Source organism: Euprymna scolopes, chromosome 6 (genome assembly GCF_053919585.1).
Source record: "Euprymna scolopes isolate OS-2025 chromosome 6, ASM5391958v1, whole genome shotgun sequence".
NCBI classification, from domain to species: domain Eukaryota; kingdom Metazoa; phylum Mollusca; class Cephalopoda; order Sepiida; family Sepiolidae; genus Euprymna; species Euprymna scolopes.
In genome coordinates, this window is record NC_136487.1 from 65,121,407 (window position 1) to 65,143,910 (window position 22,504).

Here is a 22,504-nt window from a genome sequence, read left to right on the forward strand (position 1 = left end):
CCCAGAAGCTTGTCAAAACATGGGGCTTCTTCTAGACGAGAGCCATCCATTTCAATTGATGCCAGATGGGGATCAGATCGTTGATAATGTAAAGATAGGAGCTTGGTTTTAGATGCATTAAAGGTAACCAGCCACGTCTTCTCCCACTGAACCACGCGTTCAAGATCAGAGGAGAGAGAATCAGAGAGAACTTTGTCATTTACAGCCTTTGATGTGTTGCCATAGATGTGTCATCAGCATAGATGTCAACGAATGATTTAAGTATGTATTTAGGGAGATCATTGATGTAGATCAGGAAAAGAGTTGGGCCCAGGATGGACCCTTGAGGGACTCCAGCATTAATATTGCAGGCTTCTGATTTTTGTCCATCGACCACTAGTCTTATGAGCCTATCAGAGAGAAATGATTTAATGATTGAGAAAACATTTCCAGTTATACCGTAGCTGGAAATCTTGTGAAGTAGGCCTTTATGCCAAACCTTGTCGAAGGCCTTTGATATGTCAAGAGCAATTGCCCTAGAAAGGAAGCCTTTGTCAGGAGATTCACTAATCCTATGAGATATAACTGTTAGTACATCTGCGGTAGATCTTGCAGAACGGAAACCATATTGCGTGTCACTAAGAAGGTTATTTCTGCTGAGGTGGTTGACTACTTCTTTATTTAATATGGATTCCAGCAACTTACTCATGACACACAGGAGACTTATTGGTCTGTACTGAGAAGGAGATGACTTATCACCTGAATTCTTAAATACAAGGCATACTGATGAGGTTTTCCAGGGTGTTGGAAAGCACTTCTCCTTAAGACAACGCTTAAACAGTTTCGTAAGTATGGTAGCAAGTTCTGGTTGAAGCTTTTTTAACACTATAATTGGGATGCCGTCAGGGCAAGTTGCTTTACTGGAATCAAGGTTCTTGATTAGTTTGGTGACCTCATGCACTGATATTTGTATGTTACCTAGCGTGTTCTGTGTTATAGGATAGAATTAGCTGCAAAGTTCTTGGCAAATAGTTTGGCTTGTCTGATAGCTGACGAGATGACCATTGATAATGGTTGGAATAGAACGCACACTTCTGTTCAGGATCCTATTTGTTATTTACCAAAACTGGTGGGAACCAAGCCGCTGATCAGCTACTTTGGATTTAACAGACTGAGCATATAGCTCTCTTGCATTTTTATTACTCTTTTACAGTGGTTGCTGGCGTTCCGGAAAGCAGCTTTAGTTTCAGTGCATCTATTACATTCATAGCTATGGAAAAAGTGATTTCTGTGCATGATGGCCGCAGCACATTCTGGGGAGAAACATGGCTGGCTGTTAGGTTTTTGTTGGAATTTTTTAGATGGTATGAATCGGTCTATACCAACAGTTAGCCATTCGGACAGGTCTGATACTATAGAGGACACATCCTTTTTAAACATGGAATGCAGAGGTAGAACAGACATGAATGTACGGAAGCTATCCCAGTCAGCCAGGGAGTATCGGTATACAGTACGGTTGGCCATTCGATGTTGACAACAATCAATTAAGAGCCTTAGTCGACGCCAATCCACACACAACTGTTCGAGAAGTTGATTCTAAATTAAATGTAACATATAGAACGATTTCCAACCACTTGAGAGAGATTGGAAAGATAAAAAAAAACAACTTGATAAATCACAAATTGAACAACCAAAAAAAATGCCATTATGAAGAGTTATCTTCCCTTTTTTTTTTTTTTTTTTTTTAACACAAGAACGACCAGTTTCCTAACCAGGTTGTGACTTGCAGTGAAAAGCGTGTTCTTAGTGGTTAGATGCCGACGTAGCTCCACAACACTTCCAAAAGCCAGAGTTGCACCAAAAGAAGGTCATGCTGACTGTTTGATGGTCTGCGACTGGTCTCATCCATTAGTTTTTTTGAATGTAGGCAAAACCATTACGGCAGTGAAGTACTGTCAACAAATGGATGAAATGCATCAAAAACTTCGACAAAAACACCCAGCATTAGTCAACAGAAAAGGCCCCATTCTCCTCTACAACAATGTTTGGACACATGTTGCTAAACCGACCCTGCAGAAGTTGAACAAATCGGGCTACAAACTCTGCCTCATCTGCCATACTCTCCAGACCTCTCACCTGCCGACCACTTTTTCAAGCATCTCGACATTTGAGAAATGCTTTAAAAACCTTAGCAATGTCAAAAACGCCTTCATTGCCACCAGAACGCAAGATTTTTACGTTACTTGCAGGAAGAGACGACCTTAAGGTTAAGGGAGGTAAAAGTGATAAAAGAGAGTAAAAATAAAAATATTAATCGACATGATGCATGACGTCATGGATAAGGAGGTTGGCAAAAAAACACAGGTTTCAGATCAGTTGGTCTATGGAATGCGTGCAAGACACATCACCGTTGATGCTTTTATAACAGAAAGTAAAACTTTAAAATACCTTAAAAAGTGACCAAGAAATACCCATGTATAAAGATATCTTATATATATATATATATATAAGGCAAAATGTGTGTGTGTGTGTTTGTATGTCTCACAAAAACTTTCCACAAAGGCGACAGATCTTCTCAACCTACAAGTAATTCCATTGCACTTCTCCATCCAACCTTAGAAAAATTCCATTGCACTTCTTCATCCAACCTTAGAAAAATTCCATTGCACTTCTCCATCCAACCTTAGAAAAATTCCATTGCACTTCTCCATCCAACCTTAGAAAAATTCCATTGCACTTCTTCATCCAACCTTAGAAAAATTCCATTGCACTTCTTCATCCAACCTTAGAAAAATTCCATTGCACTTCTCCATCCAACCTTAGAAAAATTTACTTGTACTTGACAAGCTTTTCAAAAACTGAGCAAGGAAATTTTCCTCTTTTTTTTTCAGGACTTAGAACACGACAATTACTGATCATCATTTTGATCTTAGTAAAATTCATTCTCCAAACTTTATTTTCATAACATTCACAGGTGATAAATTTATATCTTTCTCGATAATTTGATATGGAATTATCAAAGAGAAAGAAAGAGAAACAATGCACAAGGTCTACCTGACAATATTTTGATTATTACTTGACAATATATTTTTAAAAAAAATAAATACTGGCTTTAAAATATATATATTAGCAAAAACTTTCTTCCGTGAAAAAAAAAAATATATATATTTGGTGCGCCTGCAGAATAGTGGGATTTGAAACAAACTTTAGATAAAAACATTACATACTTATGTGTCATGACGAAATTAGTGTAAATTCCAAAAATTATTAAAAATGATCAATCTAGTTTTTACAAAAAAAAATAATACAAGATATCCTACCGGTTATATGTACTTTGAAATGGGATTTTAATTGCAAGCAAGGGAGATAAGTCAGTTTGTCATACAAAATTAGTTGCAAAGAACATTGAAACATGCCATAATTTAGAATTTGTCAATTTTACTTTTACATGTAATCATTTTTTTCTACTAGACCAGTTTTTGTAATTTTGAGAATTTATACTTATTTTCACACGACACATAAGTATGTAATAATGTTTTCACCTGAAATGTGCTGGTTTAAAATCCCATTCTGCAGAAGCACCAAATACTTGTTCATAAAATCTCAATCAATCAATTTTATTAAACAAACAGAAAAAAAGCAAAAGGGTTAAGTATTACACTGGGCTGCATCAAAAATGCAACATCCATGACAATATCCTCTTCTAGACCAATTTTTCGTGCTGATCACGATGGTAGTAGTCATTTTGCTCGTAAGGTTCTAGTTTATGTGTTACAGCGTCATATACTGTGTCGTATATTAATATACCTTTTTTGTTGCAGATCAATTAAAGAATGGCACGGACTTGCAAAAACCACCCCAACTCATTTTGCTACATCTGCGGAAATTACACACTTTCAAGACAGAAGCGCAAAATCACTTCTACAGTGAAACAACTCTATCGTGCCTACTTTGGCATCGAACTTGGACATCAGGATAAACCATTGGCGCCACACATTGCTTGTGTGAAGTGTTTCGCTGGTTTATGCCACTGGAATAAAGGAAACCGAAAATCAATGCCATTTGGAATACCAGTGGTTTGGCGGGAACCTACGAATCACCATGATGACTGCTATTTTTGTATGGTGAAACCACTGGGAAGGAATGGTATAAGTTTGAAATACATTAAATACCCAAACATTCCGTCAGTTACGCAACCAGTACCACATAGTGATGTTGTTCCTATGCCAAGACCTCCTGAGATTCTAGAATGTACCAGTCAAGTGACTCTACATGTGATGACAGTGAAAATCAGGATGTTTATGAAGATATCAGTGGGACCTCTGAGAAAAGCCCTCAGTTATTTGAACAGAGTGAGCTAGATGACCTTGTACGAGATCTTGGTCTGTCAAAAGAATCTGCACAGTTGTTAGGTTCAAGGTTAAAAGAGAAAAATCTTTTGGCACGTAATACACACTTTGCACAGTATCGGCACCGAGAGCAGGAATTCGTGCAATACTTTACCAAGTCCGATGACATGGTATATTGCCACGATGTTTCAGGTCTTGTAGAACACATGGGTAAAGAATACCATCGTGAAGAATGGAGGCTCTTTATAGATTCCTCCACCAGAAGTCTAAAAGCTGTGCTACTTTTTAATGGTAAAAACGTAGCATCATTGCCCATTGCTCATTCTGTTACCCTGAAAGAAACCTATGATACCATGTCACTTCTTCTTAACAACATACAATATCAAGATCACAACTGGCTTCTCTGTGGTGACCTAAAAGTTCTGACCATTTTGTTAGGAATGCAGGGGGGCTACACAAAATACCCATGCTTTTTGTGCTTGTGGGACAGCCGTGCAGATTCCGTACATTACCGACAAAGGGAATGGCCACAACGGACGGAATTTGTTCCTGGCCACCATAACGTCAAAACACTACCACTTGTACCACCAGAGAAGGTGCTTCTGCCTCCCCTTCACATAAAGCTGGGGTTGATGAAAAATTTTGTGAAATCACTTGCGAAAGATGAAGGGTTTAAATACCTTTCCAATAAATTCCCTCTTGTCAGTGATTCTAAAGTACAAGCTGGCATATTTGTTGGACCACAGATTCGTGAACTTATGTCTGATACCGGATTTAATGAAGCACTGACACCTCGTGAAAGAAGAGCTTGGGAATGTTTTAAGTTAGTTATGACAGGGTTTTTAGGAAACAGAAAATCTGATGACTACAAGGAACGGGTTGAGAATATGCTTCAAGCATACGAGACTGCTGGCACACACATGAGCATCAAAATATATTTCCTGCACAGTCACCTTGACTACTTTCCTGCTAATTTGGGTGAATACAGTGAGGAACAGGGAGAGAGGTTCCATCAGGATATATCCGATATGGAGCGCCGCTATCAAGGCAATTGGAGTGTGACCATGATGGCTGATTTCTGCTGGTCTCTTCAAAGAAGCTGGACAACATCTCCTGCAAGGCCAGCACACAAGAGAATGTCACGAAAGCATGCATTTCAAGGGGAATAGCTGCTTTCTAACTTCAAATTGGATGCATTCTTTACAATAAATCTGATAAATATTGTGCCAACTGTTACAAAAAAATGAGAACCTCCTTAAAAAAATGGGTATGCTTTATGCGTTTACTATGCGAAACTGCAATGAAAAATGTTAATAACATTTCTATTGCAAATTTTTTTTTTCTAAATGCAGCCCAGTGTTATTTAGAGTATTTAAATTACTGTTCTCATATCAATGTTATTAGGGCTGTGACAACAGCATATTCTTTTCATTATTTTGACTCTTGAGTATATATCCGTTAATATCTTATGTTTTTATATAGACTGATGTGATTCTCGGTTGATTGACTGTTTCTTACTGTGTCGGATATATACTTGAGAGTCAAAAGAATGAAAAGAATATTCTAGTCATTATCACGTTTTAGTCGATGCAATTTTTAACCATCTTTGGGTCAGTTTAATCAAACTTAGAAATTTTTATGCTTTCAAATGGAATTCTTTATTTAATCTGTGGTATAGCTTGCTTTTGTTCCCTCAGCTATTACCAAACAAATAGCTTAATTAATGTGTAACTGTATTCTCAGTATCACTTGTACTGAGAATTGAACATTCAACCTCCAGAAGATTGCCATGTAGTACTGATTATTACTTAGCACTTATATCCACAGGTCATTATGTAAATAGGATAATGATGCCATCCTCAGGACTGGTGATTGCAAGAATACAATTACAAATTACTTAAAAAGTTCTATTTGTTCATGGCTGTGGATTAAATAAAGTGTTCCGTGATAGTTGTGTAATTCAAGTCTTAAAGGCAATTCTGCTGACCTCAAAAGAATATTAAATCTGGACAGTATAGGGCGATTTGTACAGAGCAGGAACCTTTGATGGTATGGTCACATTGAAAAAATAAAGAGTTCTTGCATTAGTAGATGTAGAACAGTTAAGGTAGACGATCTAGTTCAATGGGGAAGACGAAGGAAAACATGGAGAAAGTGATTAAAATAGATTTAAAAGGGATGAATAAATACCTAGCCAGCGATAGGTTAGTTCAGAAATCAATTTCTTAAAGTCATCCAAAAGATAGCAGCATGTAAAATAATAATGATGATGATAATGACGATCAAAACTCCATACAGATTCTAAAGTTTGACAAGACACCTAGGCTGCTGCAAAAAAGGTGGGGTCCCTCAACCGTACTAGAAAACTACTCACACCTGAAAATATCTTGTATCTCTACAAAGCCACCATTAGACCATGCATCGAGTATTGTTACCATATCTGGGCTGGTGCATATAGACAGGGTTAAAAAAAAAATAGAATCTCCAACCTAATGGGTCCCACACAATCAAGCGAACACAAACCCCTGTCCTATCGGTGCAATCTTGCATCCGTGCTTGTTTTACAAGTAATTTGATGGAATGTGATCTGACGCACTGATAGTGCTTGTGCCCCCGTTGACGTAAATACTCCAGACTAATCTGACAAGCCACAAAATCTCACCCCTTCACTGGATAAATCCATAGATACCGGAAAGGCTTATACTTTAAATAGTTTCTTGCCTCCAGCTACTAGACTTTAGAATTCCCTCCTGGTACTGTTTCCCTGACAGTACTGATATGCAGAAGTTTAAGTGTGAACAGATATCTTGCTGCTCAACTCCTTACCTAGTGTCCCTGTAGACATCGTCTCAAATAGTAGTCCCTTATGTTCAAGTGCACTGTGCTTTGTTTGGAGTAAATATGAACAAAAAAAAACAAAAAAAAACAAAAAAAAAAAAAAAAAAAAAAAAAAAAAAACAAGCCACTTCATCTGTGCTCTAGACTCTGGTAACTGTTGGAGCTAAGTGGGGCAGATTGCTGAAACAATCTTTCACTTGCTGATACAAGCACCAAAATTGAAATTTGTCAGGTTTGCTTCTGCAGCCATCTTGAATTTCCTGATGGTTAACATTTTCTTAAAATGTATATTCTGAACGTCATTTGTGCTAATTTTGGTGCTTGTATCACTAAGTGAAAGATTCTTATGGGATATTGAGATAACCTCCCCCACTAAAGGGAAAAAATTACAACTTCAATTCCTTAAGCCATGAAAATTACCATTAAACTGAAGTAATGATTTATCACTTTGGATCAGAGAATGAAAACTAAACAGTAACTTCACATTCCCTACAGCTCCCAAATTAGAACCAAACCACCTGGCAAACTAAGATAATTCCAGAAAACATTGTTTTGTTACCATAACAAATTAGGTTGGAGCTTATGTAATGTTTGTAAGCATATTTTATGTCAAACTTGACTTTTCACTGAATGCTAACACACAAAATAATCTATTATATAAAGCTAAACTAACATCTTCTCACTATGTCCAAGTGGCACTGTGCCTTATTTGGGGTGCACAAAAAAAGAGAAAAAGAAAGGAAAAAGAGGGGGGAGGGCATCGATCAAAATGTTATGAGACATGAGAACAATAGTCCGACTAATTTACAATCCTCATCTAAAAAATTCTGAAACAAAATACAAGTTTTTTTTATTTTTTTATTTTATTATAAAATCTTTGCAGAACCATTGTTACTGCAATCAATATTCACTATGTAAAGAATGAACAAGTGTGTGTCTGTACGTGCATGTTTCCAGGTTCCTCCTTCAAGATGCCACAGATATTTTGGAACAAACTTTATTATTGGTAAAAAAATTATTCAGCCAAATACAAGGGGCACCCACAAGACGGTATAATCAGGGGTAAGTGAAAAATATCACATTTATTACAGGTCAACACAATATCTGAAAACATTACAAGTTTTCCAGTATTTATTTCAAAAGTGCTCCACACAAAGTAGAGTTTTATATAATGATAATAAAAACATAGAATGTTGAATGGTTATACAAATGCAATTATGCTTCTATCACAGATTTCCTCATGTCATTAATAAAAAAGTTTCTGTCAATATTTTTTATATCTTTTTAAACCAAACCTTGAGAATTTTAATTTTTAATGTGCATTTTATTCATAATCTCTAATAATCTTACTAGATAAAAAATATTGAAGTAAAATGTTTGTAATTTTGTTAGATATGATTTTAGAAGCAAAATAACATCTATTATATGAAGGGCTGTTCTTTCTGTGTGTATGTCCAGCTAAAAGTTTAAAACTACAAAACAAATGCCTACAAAGTTGGTATTTTTTTATCTGCATTGCCCTGGATGAATAATATCTAACCTTTAGAAACAAATATTCATTCTTTGACTGTGAACTAATGCAAAATTTGTCAGAGTATGTCATTTTTCTAGCCATTTCATGTACTACTCAAAAGCGAAGTAACATTTTTAAATAAGGAGTTACTTCCCTTATGCCAACTTATTTTTTAAGAAATCTATAAAAAGGAGTGTGTGTGTGTCCAGAGAGAGGAATGGTTTGGAGAAAAATATAGAGAGAAAAAGAGATGCTTTAAAAGAAATGTTACACTTTTTCCCTGGGCAACACCAAGTAACTTTGCTAGTTAGATATAAAATATATATCTAAAGTTAGTTATTCGTATATGTTTGCATGCCTGCCTGCCTGGTGTGGCATTCACCCAGGATGAGTTAAGCCAGCTCCTCTAAAGGAAGTTTTTAGGAAATATTAAATTCACAAGCAATCCCGAGTCATCTATGCATATGAATCAGAAGAGATGATTTTAAAGACATTAGTTTTGTAGAGATCTTGCTGTCTGCCCCACATACAGTACCTAGTATTCTTAAAGGGTCATCCATCTGATGAGGGTCAATGAGAACCAGTGAGTTAATATGATTATGCTATATGCATATATTTATATACAGTAAACTCCCAAACTAATTAACTGATTATGAATTTTGAAACATAGCTGCTAGGTGTAAGGGTAATTTGGGTTATATCTATTTTTTGGAAAATAGAAGGTTGGAAGCCATTCATAAAAATTAAGATATTTTCAATAAATATTCCCAACATTTCAGTTTCTTTGGAGTAATTTTTTTTTTTTTTTTTTTTTTTTTCAAAATATTGAGAGAGGGGAGATCACACTTTTTCATTTAAAAATTTAAATATTTCTGATATGCATTAAATTTTATCAATATTTATAAGACATCAATTAAGCAAGATTCAATTTAAATATCTTCTTAAGATCACTTAATCTTAAGTTCTAAATTTTAAACATTTTTTTTTTGTATTATTATTCATCGGATTACTGTTCTCATCTTGAATGTGATTTTCACAACGTTTCGGTCGATATAACCTCCAACCTTCTTCAGGGTATCTTGTCAAACTTGGGAATGTTTCTGTCGAACTTGGAAATTTGGACGGAATTTCAAACGAAACCCTTTATTTACTTCACGGGGGTAGCATGCTCTTGTTCTGTCAGCCATCACTGGATAAAGGTCCTAAGTAATTCGCAAATATATTTTTCAGTTGCCCACACTGAGGATTGAACCTTCAGGAGAATATCACTTTTACAATTGATTTTTCCCAATACTCCCAGGACCCATGGCGCAGTGGTTTAGAAAAAATACATTTGCAAATTACTTAGGACCTCTATCCAGTCATGGCTGACGGAACAAGAGCATGCTACACCTGTGAAGTAAATAAAGGATTCCACTCGAAATTCCATCCAAATTCCAGAGTTCGACAGAAACATTCTCGAGTTCGACAATATACACCTGAAGAAGATCAGCGGTTATATCGACCGAAACGTTGTGAAAATCACACTCAAGATGAGAACAGTAGTCTGATGAATAATAATATAAATAACCAATCCTCATCTCAAAAATTCAGAAACATTACTTTTTTTTATCAAAATCATTTAAAAGAATATTAATCAAAATTGTAAAGAGGATTCTAGATATAAATTTTAGTAGCATATATCTAGATTTTAATCTTTGTAAATAGATATAAAAATAGGACAAAACTGTTTGGTTCAGTAAATTATATATATATAAGCAAAAACAAAATCTTTTCGATCTTAATGTAGTTTCTATTTGATTCCTTTTATTTATTTATTTTCACTCTCTTTCCCTTGCTATAATCTCCATAGCATCAAATTCTTTTCTCTTAATCGTAATCCTAACCTCAATTTAGTTCTGTTGAGCAATATTTGAGACTGGTTAGCTAGCTGTTTCTGTTTTATTTTTAAATCCATTACATTAAATATATCTAATCTATATATAGTCTGTGATATGTTAAATTTAGTTAAAATTCCTCAGAATTTCAAATGCATTTTTTTAAACTTTATTTTAGTATTTTTTTTAAACAAAATACTCAAAGCTTTCTTAGACTTTATATTGGGTTTTTAGATATGTATGGCTAGGTTTCCTTCCTCTTATTCGTTTGCCTGTCTGATATCAAAGCTACTTCAGTTACATTTTTTCTTTTTTAAATGCATTCCTATATAATATTATATGCTAATTAACATATCATCATTTTTATTTATGTAAGTAAAAAGGTAACTGGATTCTGTTTACCCTTTTCTTTTTTTATTGACGAAGTGGTATTTTCCAGTGGAGAACCATGGATTTAACAGCTGTTCAGTTTTTAAATCTCCAAAACAGCTACATGGTAAACAGCTGACGATCTCCATTTTCTATTTAACAATTTAAGAGGAGGTTTCTTTTTATTTTCCAACATATAGCTAACTCTCCTTGTGTAATTATGGATTTTCTAGTGAAAAGTTGGCTTATGCAAGTGCTAAGTCTGTGATATGTTTAATTTAGGAATTTAGACTGCATTTCTTTTTTATTTTTGTGTTTTTTATAAATTAAAATAAAATTTCTTTAGATTGTGTGTGTGTGTGTGTGCGCACAGAAAGTTACTTTGTTTACCTGTTATTAAAAAAATATGTTGACAGAAAATTCAGATTAGTTTCAATTTATTAAGAAATTTAATGATACCATATCAAATTTCTATTGATCCATCTTGCATTATTAAGATCTAATTAATGATTCCAACTATGTAGATATAAAAAATAAAGTAAAACGATAGTATGTTATATTCCTCTGCTTATATATATATATATATATATATATATATATATATATATATTAGTGTGTGTGTGTGTGTGTGTGTGTCTAAAGGATAGAGCAATTTCTGCAGGAAATCTAAAGTAGGAGAGCTCAATGCACAAAAGAATTTAAAAGAAAAAAATTCAGTCAAATCTCATAAGAAATTTTTCAGTCAGGTAACAACCCACAACCACTAGTTTGCTCATTTGAAAATGCCATTTTGAGATGAAATAAATTTATGAGATTTGGCTAAATTTGCGATTGTTTTTACTTCTTTTAACTTGTGTGTGTGTGTGTGTGTGTGTGTGTGTGTGTGTGTTGAGACACAGAATAAAAAAAATTCACAAAGTTGAAAATATCTAGATTTTCATAAAGTTTTCATATTGATTCACTTTGTTGATGAAGAGCGAAGGACCACTTAAAGTCATAACACCTATAATTTATATGATTTTGTTATACAGGAGAATTTTTTAAAAATTTAATTGTCAAATGTAAAGAAATTCATTTTTTTTGTCGAAAAGCAAACACTTTTCATAAAGAGTCTAATAGTGAGCATTAAGATTTCAGAATTATATATATTTTCATCATCATGGATAGACCTTTACTGTTTAGAAAAGACAAGGCGACAGATTTTAAATGGACTGTAAGTACTTTTTGCAAACAGTAACAGTCTGTGCATATCAATGAAACCCTGAAATATATAATGTATGGTTTTTGAATAAACATTATTGTAGCTCTTGCACTTTTACGATCAAGCACGTTATTGATTTCTTTTCAACATATCTCAATGCACTAATATACATATATATATATTTGATTGATTGTTGCTATTTCTTCTGATGATTTAAGGGCATAGATTCACTGATTGATATAATAATTAAGTGATTGATTTTGCGCTACAAAACATACTGTCAAGAATTGTAAAATCAACTGAATTAAAGGAATAAATTATAAGATGGTCAACATCATGAATTTTGGAATATAGTCTGTCATTTATTCTCTCTCTCTCTCTCTAAATATATATATATATATATATATATATATATATACAGTTATACACAAACAAACGGTTTCGCTGTATCACAGTTCTTCAGTGCAGCTACACTAGCAACTACTTCAAGCTAAGATTGAAACTCCACCTCCTAGATGACAGACATTGCTTCTAACCGTTATGCTACTTGGCTGCTACTAAGATCGGTATGTGAAATTACAATGATCAAACATTGTCCAAAAGCCTAAGCTCCATTTGTTTACACAAAGTGCATTATATTATATGCTACTGGCAGTTTGTTATTTCACTCCCCAATATGCTCAACCCAAAATAGGGAGCATAGAGAGAGAGAGGGGTGGGGATATACTAGCAAAGATATCTAGTGATCCTCAAGATTTAAAGATTTTAAATACAGTAAAAATATTAACAAAATTAAATGAAGACAAAAAACAAACAAACATCGTGCATCCAAAGTTGCTCAGAGTTTTTAAGCAGGAATAAAGTTTGCAATGTTTGTTTTCAAATACTCAACAGATAAACACGTAACACTGTTGAAACTGAAGCGTTACAAAATGTTTGTTGTTTTCGGGTTTGTATTACTATACACATAAATTCGAAAAAGTTGTCACAAAACAAATATATAACAAATATGTTGTATCCGAAAATTAAAAATGGCAACCGACTCTCTCTCGGAGACGGTAAGTTTGGGAAAAGGAGTTATAAATAAAAAAACAGTCAAAATACTGTTAAAAGTCCGCCGAATATGTGTCAGCCTATGTCACGGTAACATATATTGAGCAAGTTTCTAACAGTATTTTGTCTGTTTTTTTATTTATAACTAATTTTCCCAAACTTACCGTCTCAAAGACAGAGTCGGCAGCCATTTTAAATTTTCGAATACATCGGTAAACACTACGTTTTTCGAGCTGAATAAACATGTTACATTAAATATAAACACTAAAAACATATCCAGTTAGTTAGAAAAGTAACTTATCTTGCCTTTGATAACATTTATTTGTTCTATATTTGTTTTGTGACAACTTTTTCGGATCTATGTGTACAGTAAACAAACCCATTGTTTTCATTAAATGTAAGCAGTTATCAGAACCTTATGTTTATGTGTTTATTAAGTTTTGCTCATAATTTTTTTTTCTTTCTTTTTTTTTTTTTAACCTTAATTTTAACATCTTTTCCCGGGCAACACTAAATAATAGATAAATACATTAAAATGTCTATAATAATAAAATTATTAATTTTTGGTTTTGTTTTAATAAATCAAGATTTTTTTTTTATGGGAAAGTGTCTTGTATAAAAAATAGAGTTAAAAATAATTAAGGCAGATTGAGGAAGAAGCCTGAACACACAAATATGAATTCTTTGAAAACAGAATGTTTCCACACCTTGAGAGACATACCATAAAACAAAAAATAAAAAAGGGAAAGTATTTAGAAATACCCACTAAATACATTTCCTCTGAAATAAATCTTATATATACTAAAATTATTGTATTAATATCCATGAAAAGTAAAAAATAAATTATAAAATAGCCAAGTATTTTATTTCTATCTGTTATTCATTTTTTTTTTCCTTTTCATTAGTAATGTTTCTTGTGAGATATATATATATATATACACACACACACCAGTGATTCAAAACATTTTCCAAAGAGCATACACCAAGATATTATGGTTGTTTACAGCTGTTTCAAAACCGTGTTTATTTGAAATCGTACACAATGAATCATAAAATTATACATGCTGATTCTACTCAGAAAAAAAAAAATTTATATTTTTAAATCAGAAATATAGTAAATGCATTACAAAACAAACATTTTATTTTACACACCCAAAAACGTTTAAAATTCAACCATAAATTCCCCTGTGTGTATGCTCTTAGCTTCAGAACTAGATTTGGAAATGTTTTCAATCACCAAAATATTTATTTATTTAGCTTTATTCCACTAAATATTGAAGTTCTGATACTTGCAAGTTGTTTTTTTTATCTTTATGATATATATGATCTAAATTGAAGGTTTATATATATATATATATATATATATATATATATATAAAATGTGTGTATGCATTTTAGGTGTGTACATATATATCAGATCTTTAACAAAAGCAATATATATATGACATATTAAACTACTTGTTTTCGTTTTTCACATTTTTTTTTTTTTTTGTTATTGATGCTATTATTTACATAGGTAATATTACTAAACAACCGATCATTTAGTCCACATGGATGGATATAAGTAGAGAATACTACAAAGTGAGAAATGAGATTTGTACATAATAGAAATATGTGCATCAGAAGAGACCACCTTACACATATCCGTGAAGAACTTGACTAACAAGCCATATGCCCAAAGAATGTTGCAATTGTACAAATAATCCATCCTCCGAAGCCTTGTAGCAAATCTTTGGTATTTTTACTAACAATGTAGCTATATAATTTTTTAAGTATTCTTTCTTTATATCCAGCCCTGTGGACTAGTAATATTATCCATGCAAATAATAAAAGAAAATAAAAGAAACAGCTTAATGCATAATCAGAAATAAATTTCCAATATAAAAAAAAGATTACATATATGTGGTGGTTGTCCAGAATTCTGTCTATATTGAAAAAAAAAAATGTTGAAAAATCTTTATAATGTGTATATCCGTGATGGAATGAAAATATCATATTCCAAAAATTATATAAATTGATCAAGTAATTGTATATTTATAATAAAAAAAATAATAATAATTTTAAACGATTTTAAGCAAGTCTGAATTACTGTGGAGTTATTTGTCCTTATTTCTTTAAGTTGGCGGTGCAAGACAGTTTCTATTCGATAAAACTCATAAAATTTGATTTTTAATAGTTAAAAATGAAACTACTTGATCAATTTATGTGATTTTTGGAATATGATACTTTCCTTCCGTCATCGAGGATGTATATCAAACGGATTTTTTTTTGTTTGTTTCTAAATGTGGGGGAAATCTGGAAAGAACTATATATTTATTTATCCATTTAAATGTAATGAGCTCTGGCTTATATGAAAAATGAAATTTTTATCACTTGATCAATTATATGATTTAATCACTGTTTACATACCAAGATCTATGTTGAGTGGAGAGGGGAGTTTATTAGCCGACAGATGGAATAAGATATTTTGGTGCATGTGATAGAATTTCAAACAAATGCATTTCTGATTTAAAAAAACAAAAAAAAACACTGTTACATTTGTATGCGTCATATCAAAATTAGTATGAAATAGCAGAACCTGTGGAAGTTCCACAGTAGTATCTTTCATACGTAATATATTGCTGCTGGGTATTCTGTAGATGTTCAGCCTGAACAAAGATCCCACAATATTACTGTAGCTCTTTTGTTAAAACTGTAAAAGAATTTATCTACGTAATCTGGTTAATGTAGTGTCAGAATATATCTGGTTATTACGGTTTATCTCCAATATCCTTAGAGAAGTCTGTGACATATTTCCATTGTATGGACGCCCGGCGTGAACAGAAACACGACTATATCATTATACCATCTTTAGACAAAACAGACTACCCTTGGCTCCTAACCAGAAGATCAATAAGGTATATTTTAGTTTCATATACGGCCCAAAAGAGCGACAATTCTTTTTATTATTACAATTCTTTTTTTTACATTGCATCGCAGATGATTGGAAGATCCTATTTATTAAAAAGGTGGATAGAAAGTGATAACCTACTATATTAGCGTATCTATATACTACTAATATTTTAATGTTTGTAGTATGTTATCACCTTCTATCCCCCTTTTTAATAAATAGGATCTCCCGACCAAATAATTTATAACCTGAAAACTGACACACACACATTAAAAGGTACTACAGTATTAATACATAGATTCCAAAAATTATTAAAAAGTGATCTATTAGAAGATGTGCTGGATCTATTTTTCATTAAAATTCACAGACACGAGTATTTTCTCTCTTTTCAATATCAGATTTCAAGAAAAAGCAAGGGAGATAAGTCAGTTTGTCATACTGAATCGGTTGCACAACTCTTCCACATTAAAACATACGATGAAACTCGATAGTTCGATAAATTATATTTTTTTTTTTTTTACTCGTAATTATTTTTCTACTGGATCATTTTTCGTAATTTTCAGAATTTATATTTTTTTTGACATGACACATAAGTATGCAAAAGTGTTTTTACCAGGAATTCATTTGTTCAAAATTTTATGATACTGCACATTTTTTTCTTAAAATCATCTGTAACAATTATTCCAAAGCTGACACACAGCATATATATATATATATATATATATATATATATATATAGTAATGTGACAATAGCAGCAGTAATAGAAATAGCATTGATAACAGCAGGTTTTTCAATCATCCTGTTGAGTAGTGAACAAAAAGAAAAAACAAACAAACCAAATAAACAAAGGACGACTGAGCCAAGATCTGCCAATGCGAGTTCTAGTGCCCAGAGAAAAATAGACTGATGGTGGGTAGGAGTTGGCTGCGATAGGGAAGTTAGCACAGAGAGAAGGGGTCAGGGTAGATATTGGCAGCAGTTGCTCGCTTTTGTACATTTTCTCCACTGCATACTATTATTATTATAAAAAATTATTTTATTTAATTGTCTTTTTTGTTTTTTTTGTTTTTTACACCTCATACAAGAGAAATTGCTTTAACTTTGTTGGCAATGGTAATGTGTCTATGTCCTCCTTTCGAACAAGTTGCAAGATGATTTCCCGGCAAGCATTCTGTAATGACGTCACTGCAAAGAAGAAAAACAAAAAGGAAAAATTGATCAGACAAAAAATTAAAGCTAAAGATTTATTAACAGAAGGGAAAGAGAGGATAAGAGATAAGTTTTTACAATGCAACTGTAATAATCTAAAAAAAACATTTTAATGAAAAAGAGTAGGAACAAAGAGAATAAACATGAGAAGAAAGTTAGTAAAAGGTCAGACTGGAGGGGCAAAGGAAATGATAGTAAAAGAGCAAAAAGGCCAGAAAAGAAGGGCCAGAAAAGAAAGCAAAAGGGCCAGACAAGAAAGCAAAAGGGCCAGACAAGAAAGCAAAAGGGCCAGACAAGAAAGCAAAAGGGCCAGACAAAAAAGCAAAAGGGCCAGACAAAAAAGCAAAAGGGCCAGACAAAAAAGCAAAAGGGCCAGACAAAAAAGCAAAAGGGCCAAAGACGGGAGCAAAAGGGCCAGAGACGGGAGCAAAAGGGCCAGAGACGGGAGCAAAAGGGCCAGAGACGGGAGCAAAAAAGTAGAAAGGGAAAACCACCTATTTTAATTTGAAGGTGTCTCGTCTCACATATTACAAAATATGATATACAAATGCTAGAAACTTTCCAATGCAAATTTTACTTTTTTGTTATAAAAGTTCATTTTTAATCTACAAAAATAAATATGCTTGTTATCGAGGTACACATGACTTACATAGATATTCAACGCGAATGCAAACAAAAAAGACTCACCTCCATAAAGTTGGATTATCCGTACTTGTTTGGTTGTTCCATAAACATCCACAATGGCATATAAAGGACCATCTTGGTATGGTATGTTTTTGGCACAAGGTCCCTGATCATGTCCATTGATAATAAAGTGCATCTCTGCACGGTCCTCGTTTACAACATACATAATACCTATCCGACTGCCAACATCTGTAGGGAGAATACTACCCTTTTTGGGAATACAGTGTCCATTTTTACGCTCTATTGGAAAGCGTACTGGTAATAGGAGGCTTCGACTAAATGTTCCACGTGGTGTCTGTATGAGGTCTTCATTTCCGACAACAGGTTGGTATGGCTCCGTCGCCTGTTCTTCATCGATTTCAATATTGCCTGTAAAAATCCGATTGTGCGATTTATTTACTGCATAAATCCAGGATTTGCCCATGTTAGCCAAGTCAGGCAGTGCATACTGGGGTAATTTAAAGTGGTTCCGAGGGTCAAACTGTGTGAGCCCTATGCGAAGGTGGCCACTCCAGCCCCTCTCTGTCTTTTCGATCTCCACGAGAAAGATTTCGCCTGGCTTTAAAGGTTCTTCACTGAACGTTAAAGCATGGGCAAAACTAGTCTTTCGATATGCAACTAGATTCTCATGGAACAGTTGAATGTTTTCCCCATGGTAGGGGTGAAATCTGGTCGGAGGCATCTTTGACACCTGAAATGATATAAAGAGTAGAGGAGTGAAAAAGAAGACAATACAGGGCTCTGCAGACAAATTTATCTTTAGTTGACCTTTGATAACTAAATATTTACCTTTATTAGCCAAGTAGAAAAGTTACTAGCCAGACCCACATGATTTTTGGAATATGATATCTTCATTCCATGACAAGTATGTACATCATAAAGATTTTTCTGTATTTTAAGTTGCATGCAAGCAACTCTATAAGTCACTCCGTCGGTCGATCTGTCGGTCGGTCCGTAACACTTTTGTGCTTGGCCTTTTTGGTTAAGATCAAAGGGCTGTTGTTAATAGATGCTGTTCTTAGATTTTTGGCCAAGATCAAAGTGTAGTATCTGTTCTTACTACATGCACACCGTGGTCAAGATCAAAGTGTAGTATCTGTCCCGGCAGATACTGCAAGCTATGACTAGCTAGGACTAGCTATGACTAGCAAAGACCAGATGTGGGGGCAACCCCACATGCCTGACCTTTAACCAGCTCCCATTTCCCACCTCTCGGGAGCTGGTCCCCTTTTTCCCTTCCCCCTCCCTTCACTCCTCACATTAAAAATCGGCCTTGTGCCTAATTTGCTCGGTGGGGGAGCAAATAAATACCATCTGTTCTTACTACATGCTGTACTCATGTTTGTAACTTTGTGATATAAAGTGGGGGATAATTTTTCTGTATTAATTTAATGTAAAATGATCATCCACGTTACAACCAGTCAGTCTCAAAGCCATTCAAGTCATTCTCCAGATCATTCAAGTTGTTTTTGAAGGATTCCAGTTATTTTTTAAGCATTCAAGTCATTCTTAAGGTCATTCAATACATCCTCAAGTTCATTAAAGTGATATTAAGTCATTTACTTTTTATTTATTTAAGTCATTTCAGCCCATTTTTCGGTTATTTTAGTTTATCTTTAAGAATTTCATGCCAATCCTACATTCACGCATTCATTCATTACACGAGAGCACACAACTAATGGCTATCAGCCTTGTTTAAATAAGTGTAAGTCTAAATATGCACCAAATTTCATGTTGAGACTTGAATTTCTCCAGATGTTTTATAAACAGCCTTCATTAAAAAAAAATGTATATTGTTCTATTAACCTTTAATTTAGCTTTGCTTGTTTTATTAAAATAAAAAAAAAAAGATTGAAAAGGTATTTTTCACTCAGCCATGAGCTTTGGAAGATTGTCGGTGAAAAAAAAAACAAATACTAAAAGATAAGCATTTATTATATATAGTCGCTACTTAGAAAAATCATTTGCAAGTGTGGCTGTTTAACTTTTTTTTTTTTTTTTTTTTTTTTTTTAATTTTATTCTTTTGAAGATTGTAACGTTGGGTATGGGAAGCCAAACCAGCTGTCAACATTGCCCTGCTTTTTATTGAAATTAACCGAGAGCTCTTTTTAGTATCCTTGTTGTTTCCTTAAGTGCAATTGTCTGGATCTCTTTTGCACTTGGTTCACCACAGATATTAAGATATTAGTTAGGTAAAGCCTTGTAATAATTAAGGTTACTATCATTAGTACTGTTAAAATTTTGTAATAAACAGACAGTGTCTTTGAAACAATGTTAAGATGAAAATATTTTATTAAAAATCATTGGATTTTATTTTAAACTTTACTTTTTTCTTATTAATTTCAGATAGTAAAATATCTATCATTAGAGAAGGAAAAAGTTTTGTTTTTTCCCCTTAAATAAAACTAGCGGGGGTAGCTGGCGTTGCCCAGGTGTTTCGAGGTGTGCAGGTAAATCAAAACAAAAGAATAATAAAAAATCGTTGCCCGGGTGTTTGTGTCGGGGGAGGAAGTTTAAAAAAAAAAAGTTTTGGTAGGTAAGTAGGGAGGATCGAACCCGAAGCCTTGAGGCGAAGTTGGAAAATAAAGTGTGAAAAAAAGACGTGCAACATTAACCGCTGGACCACCAAGAAGTAGTAACGGAAACAGGTTTGAATTTATTTAAGTATTAAGAATTGGCAGGTGCTCGTACTTAATGAGGTCAACTTTCACTGCGGGGGCAGTATTTTATTTACTGTGGGTCAGTTTTTTTAGATTTGTTTTGTTTCCCCAAGATGTTGGAAGGGAAACCAGCTCCCCATAAAAAAAGGGATTGTCCAAATTGAATAGCAATTGTCTGATATAAGGAGAAACTCCGCATTGATCAAAGCTGATTGCTTTTGGACGTTTCACCAGCTTCGAATTAGTTTCCGTTTTATACAAAAAAGCCGAATCCATACGCGGCGATCCAAAAATGTGGAATATTTAGCTTTACAAAGTCGGGCAAATTAAATAGACAGGCGACCCCCATTCTTAACTCGTAGATATTATCATTTAGACGTGATATAAAAAGTTTCAAGAAGGAGTGAGCCGACCGATCGCTTCTCAGAAAAAAGCCTTTTGCGGACATACACAAAAGGTGAACATACATACATTTTCACTTTTATATATATAGATAGATGTCTTTAGCTCCTGTTATATTAAAGCTCTATGCAAATAATGTTTTGGGTTCTAGTGTGGATAAAATATCTTTATTTTGAATTTTTGGTTTTTTTGGGGGCATATATGGTCATGGTAGTGCAATGAGAATTAATAACAAAGCTCTTAACAGCATCTTTTAGAAATTCAAAATTTCTTAAAGATGCTGTTAAGAGCTTTTTTGACAATTCATATATAAATTATAGTTAAAAGAATAAAAAAAAAAAAAAAAAAATACATATTCTAATATGATTATTTAAACATCCGGTAAAAAAATATGTCAAGCTTGCTTATTCCTGGAAATTTCAGAATAATAAATTTATTTTTCAAAGGAAAACAGAAGAGAAAATTCTTGCAAATTATTAAAACATACGTCAAATTTAGTAAAAGAATTTTTAATTATTTGAAAATTATACATCTCACTTGTCTGTTTAAATGTATGTATGTTTGTATGTCTGCCTAAAACTTTCGACAAAGGCGACGGATTTTCACGAGATTGGTTTCTTTTTGAAGTTTGACCCTTTGGACGACAAATATCGAAAAATTGGCTAAAAGCATTAATTCCTTCACCCTCAACAGGGCATTTTTCTACAGAGAATGGTCGCTTTTTGCGCCGATATTTTCGAAAGTCATCCCCTCTTTTCGATTGACTAACCTTAATTTAAACATTCGCCACTTCAGGTTTGGCGATTGGCGCAACGGCAAAGACGTCATTTCATTTTTTTTCACATTCTTTTCCTTCTTCCTAGTACAATTCGAGCTTGCCTGCCTACTACCACTTTTTTTTTTTTTTTTTCTTTTTTTTTCAACACACACCTCCAAACTCCGGACACCCAGGCAAGTATATAATATAACCGAAAACAGTCCTAGAGTTGATATCCTATATCTTCAAAAATCAACGATTTCTTATTATATAGACAGTTGTTTTCCATCTTGAAAGTTCTAACGACTTACGTATTCAACATTATAAAAATTTATCAGATACTGTTTTCTTGTACTAACATTTCTGAATTTTTGGGATTGCGTTCATATTTCACATGAGAAATGACTTTGTAATGCTTACAACTAATCTTTATTTCTATAGGGAACACAAAAACATCGCAGACATTAAATTATACATACATCATAGGTGACTTTTTAATCTAGCTTTAGTCCTACATGAAAGTGCACATGTGACATAAGAACTTTCCTTCCTGTCAAGGTGATTGCATGATAATATTGTGAATCCTAGAATGTCGTGTTAGGCCACTTTTAGATTTGTAAATTAGACCACACATATGACAACTTAGCGTTGCTGGATGTGCTGTAAAAGGCTCCTCATAAGACTGTCGTTCCTGTCTTAGATTGTGATTTTAGATGTTTTA

General features: G+C 33.5%; 1 protein-coding gene across 1 annotated transcript in view; it reads right to left on the reverse strand.

Annotated features, from left to right (window-relative positions):
* Nucleotides 1-16,574: 16,574 nt before the first annotated feature.
* LOC145277670 (neuralized-like protein 2) overlaps nucleotides 16,575-22,504 on the reverse strand; it is an 80,829-nt gene continuing 74,899 nt past the window's right edge. Inside the window, exons 2-3 of the mRNA XM_080129334.1 lie at nucleotides 17,967-18,654; nucleotides 16,575-17,255 (exon numbers count right to left, since the gene is read on the reverse strand). Of these exons, the coding sequence (XP_079985460.1) occupies nucleotides 17,140-17,255; nucleotides 17,967-18,654 (804 nt within the window). The 3' untranslated portion in view covers nucleotides 16,575-17,139. The remainder of the gene's footprint in view (nucleotides 17,256-17,966; nucleotides 18,655-22,504) is intronic.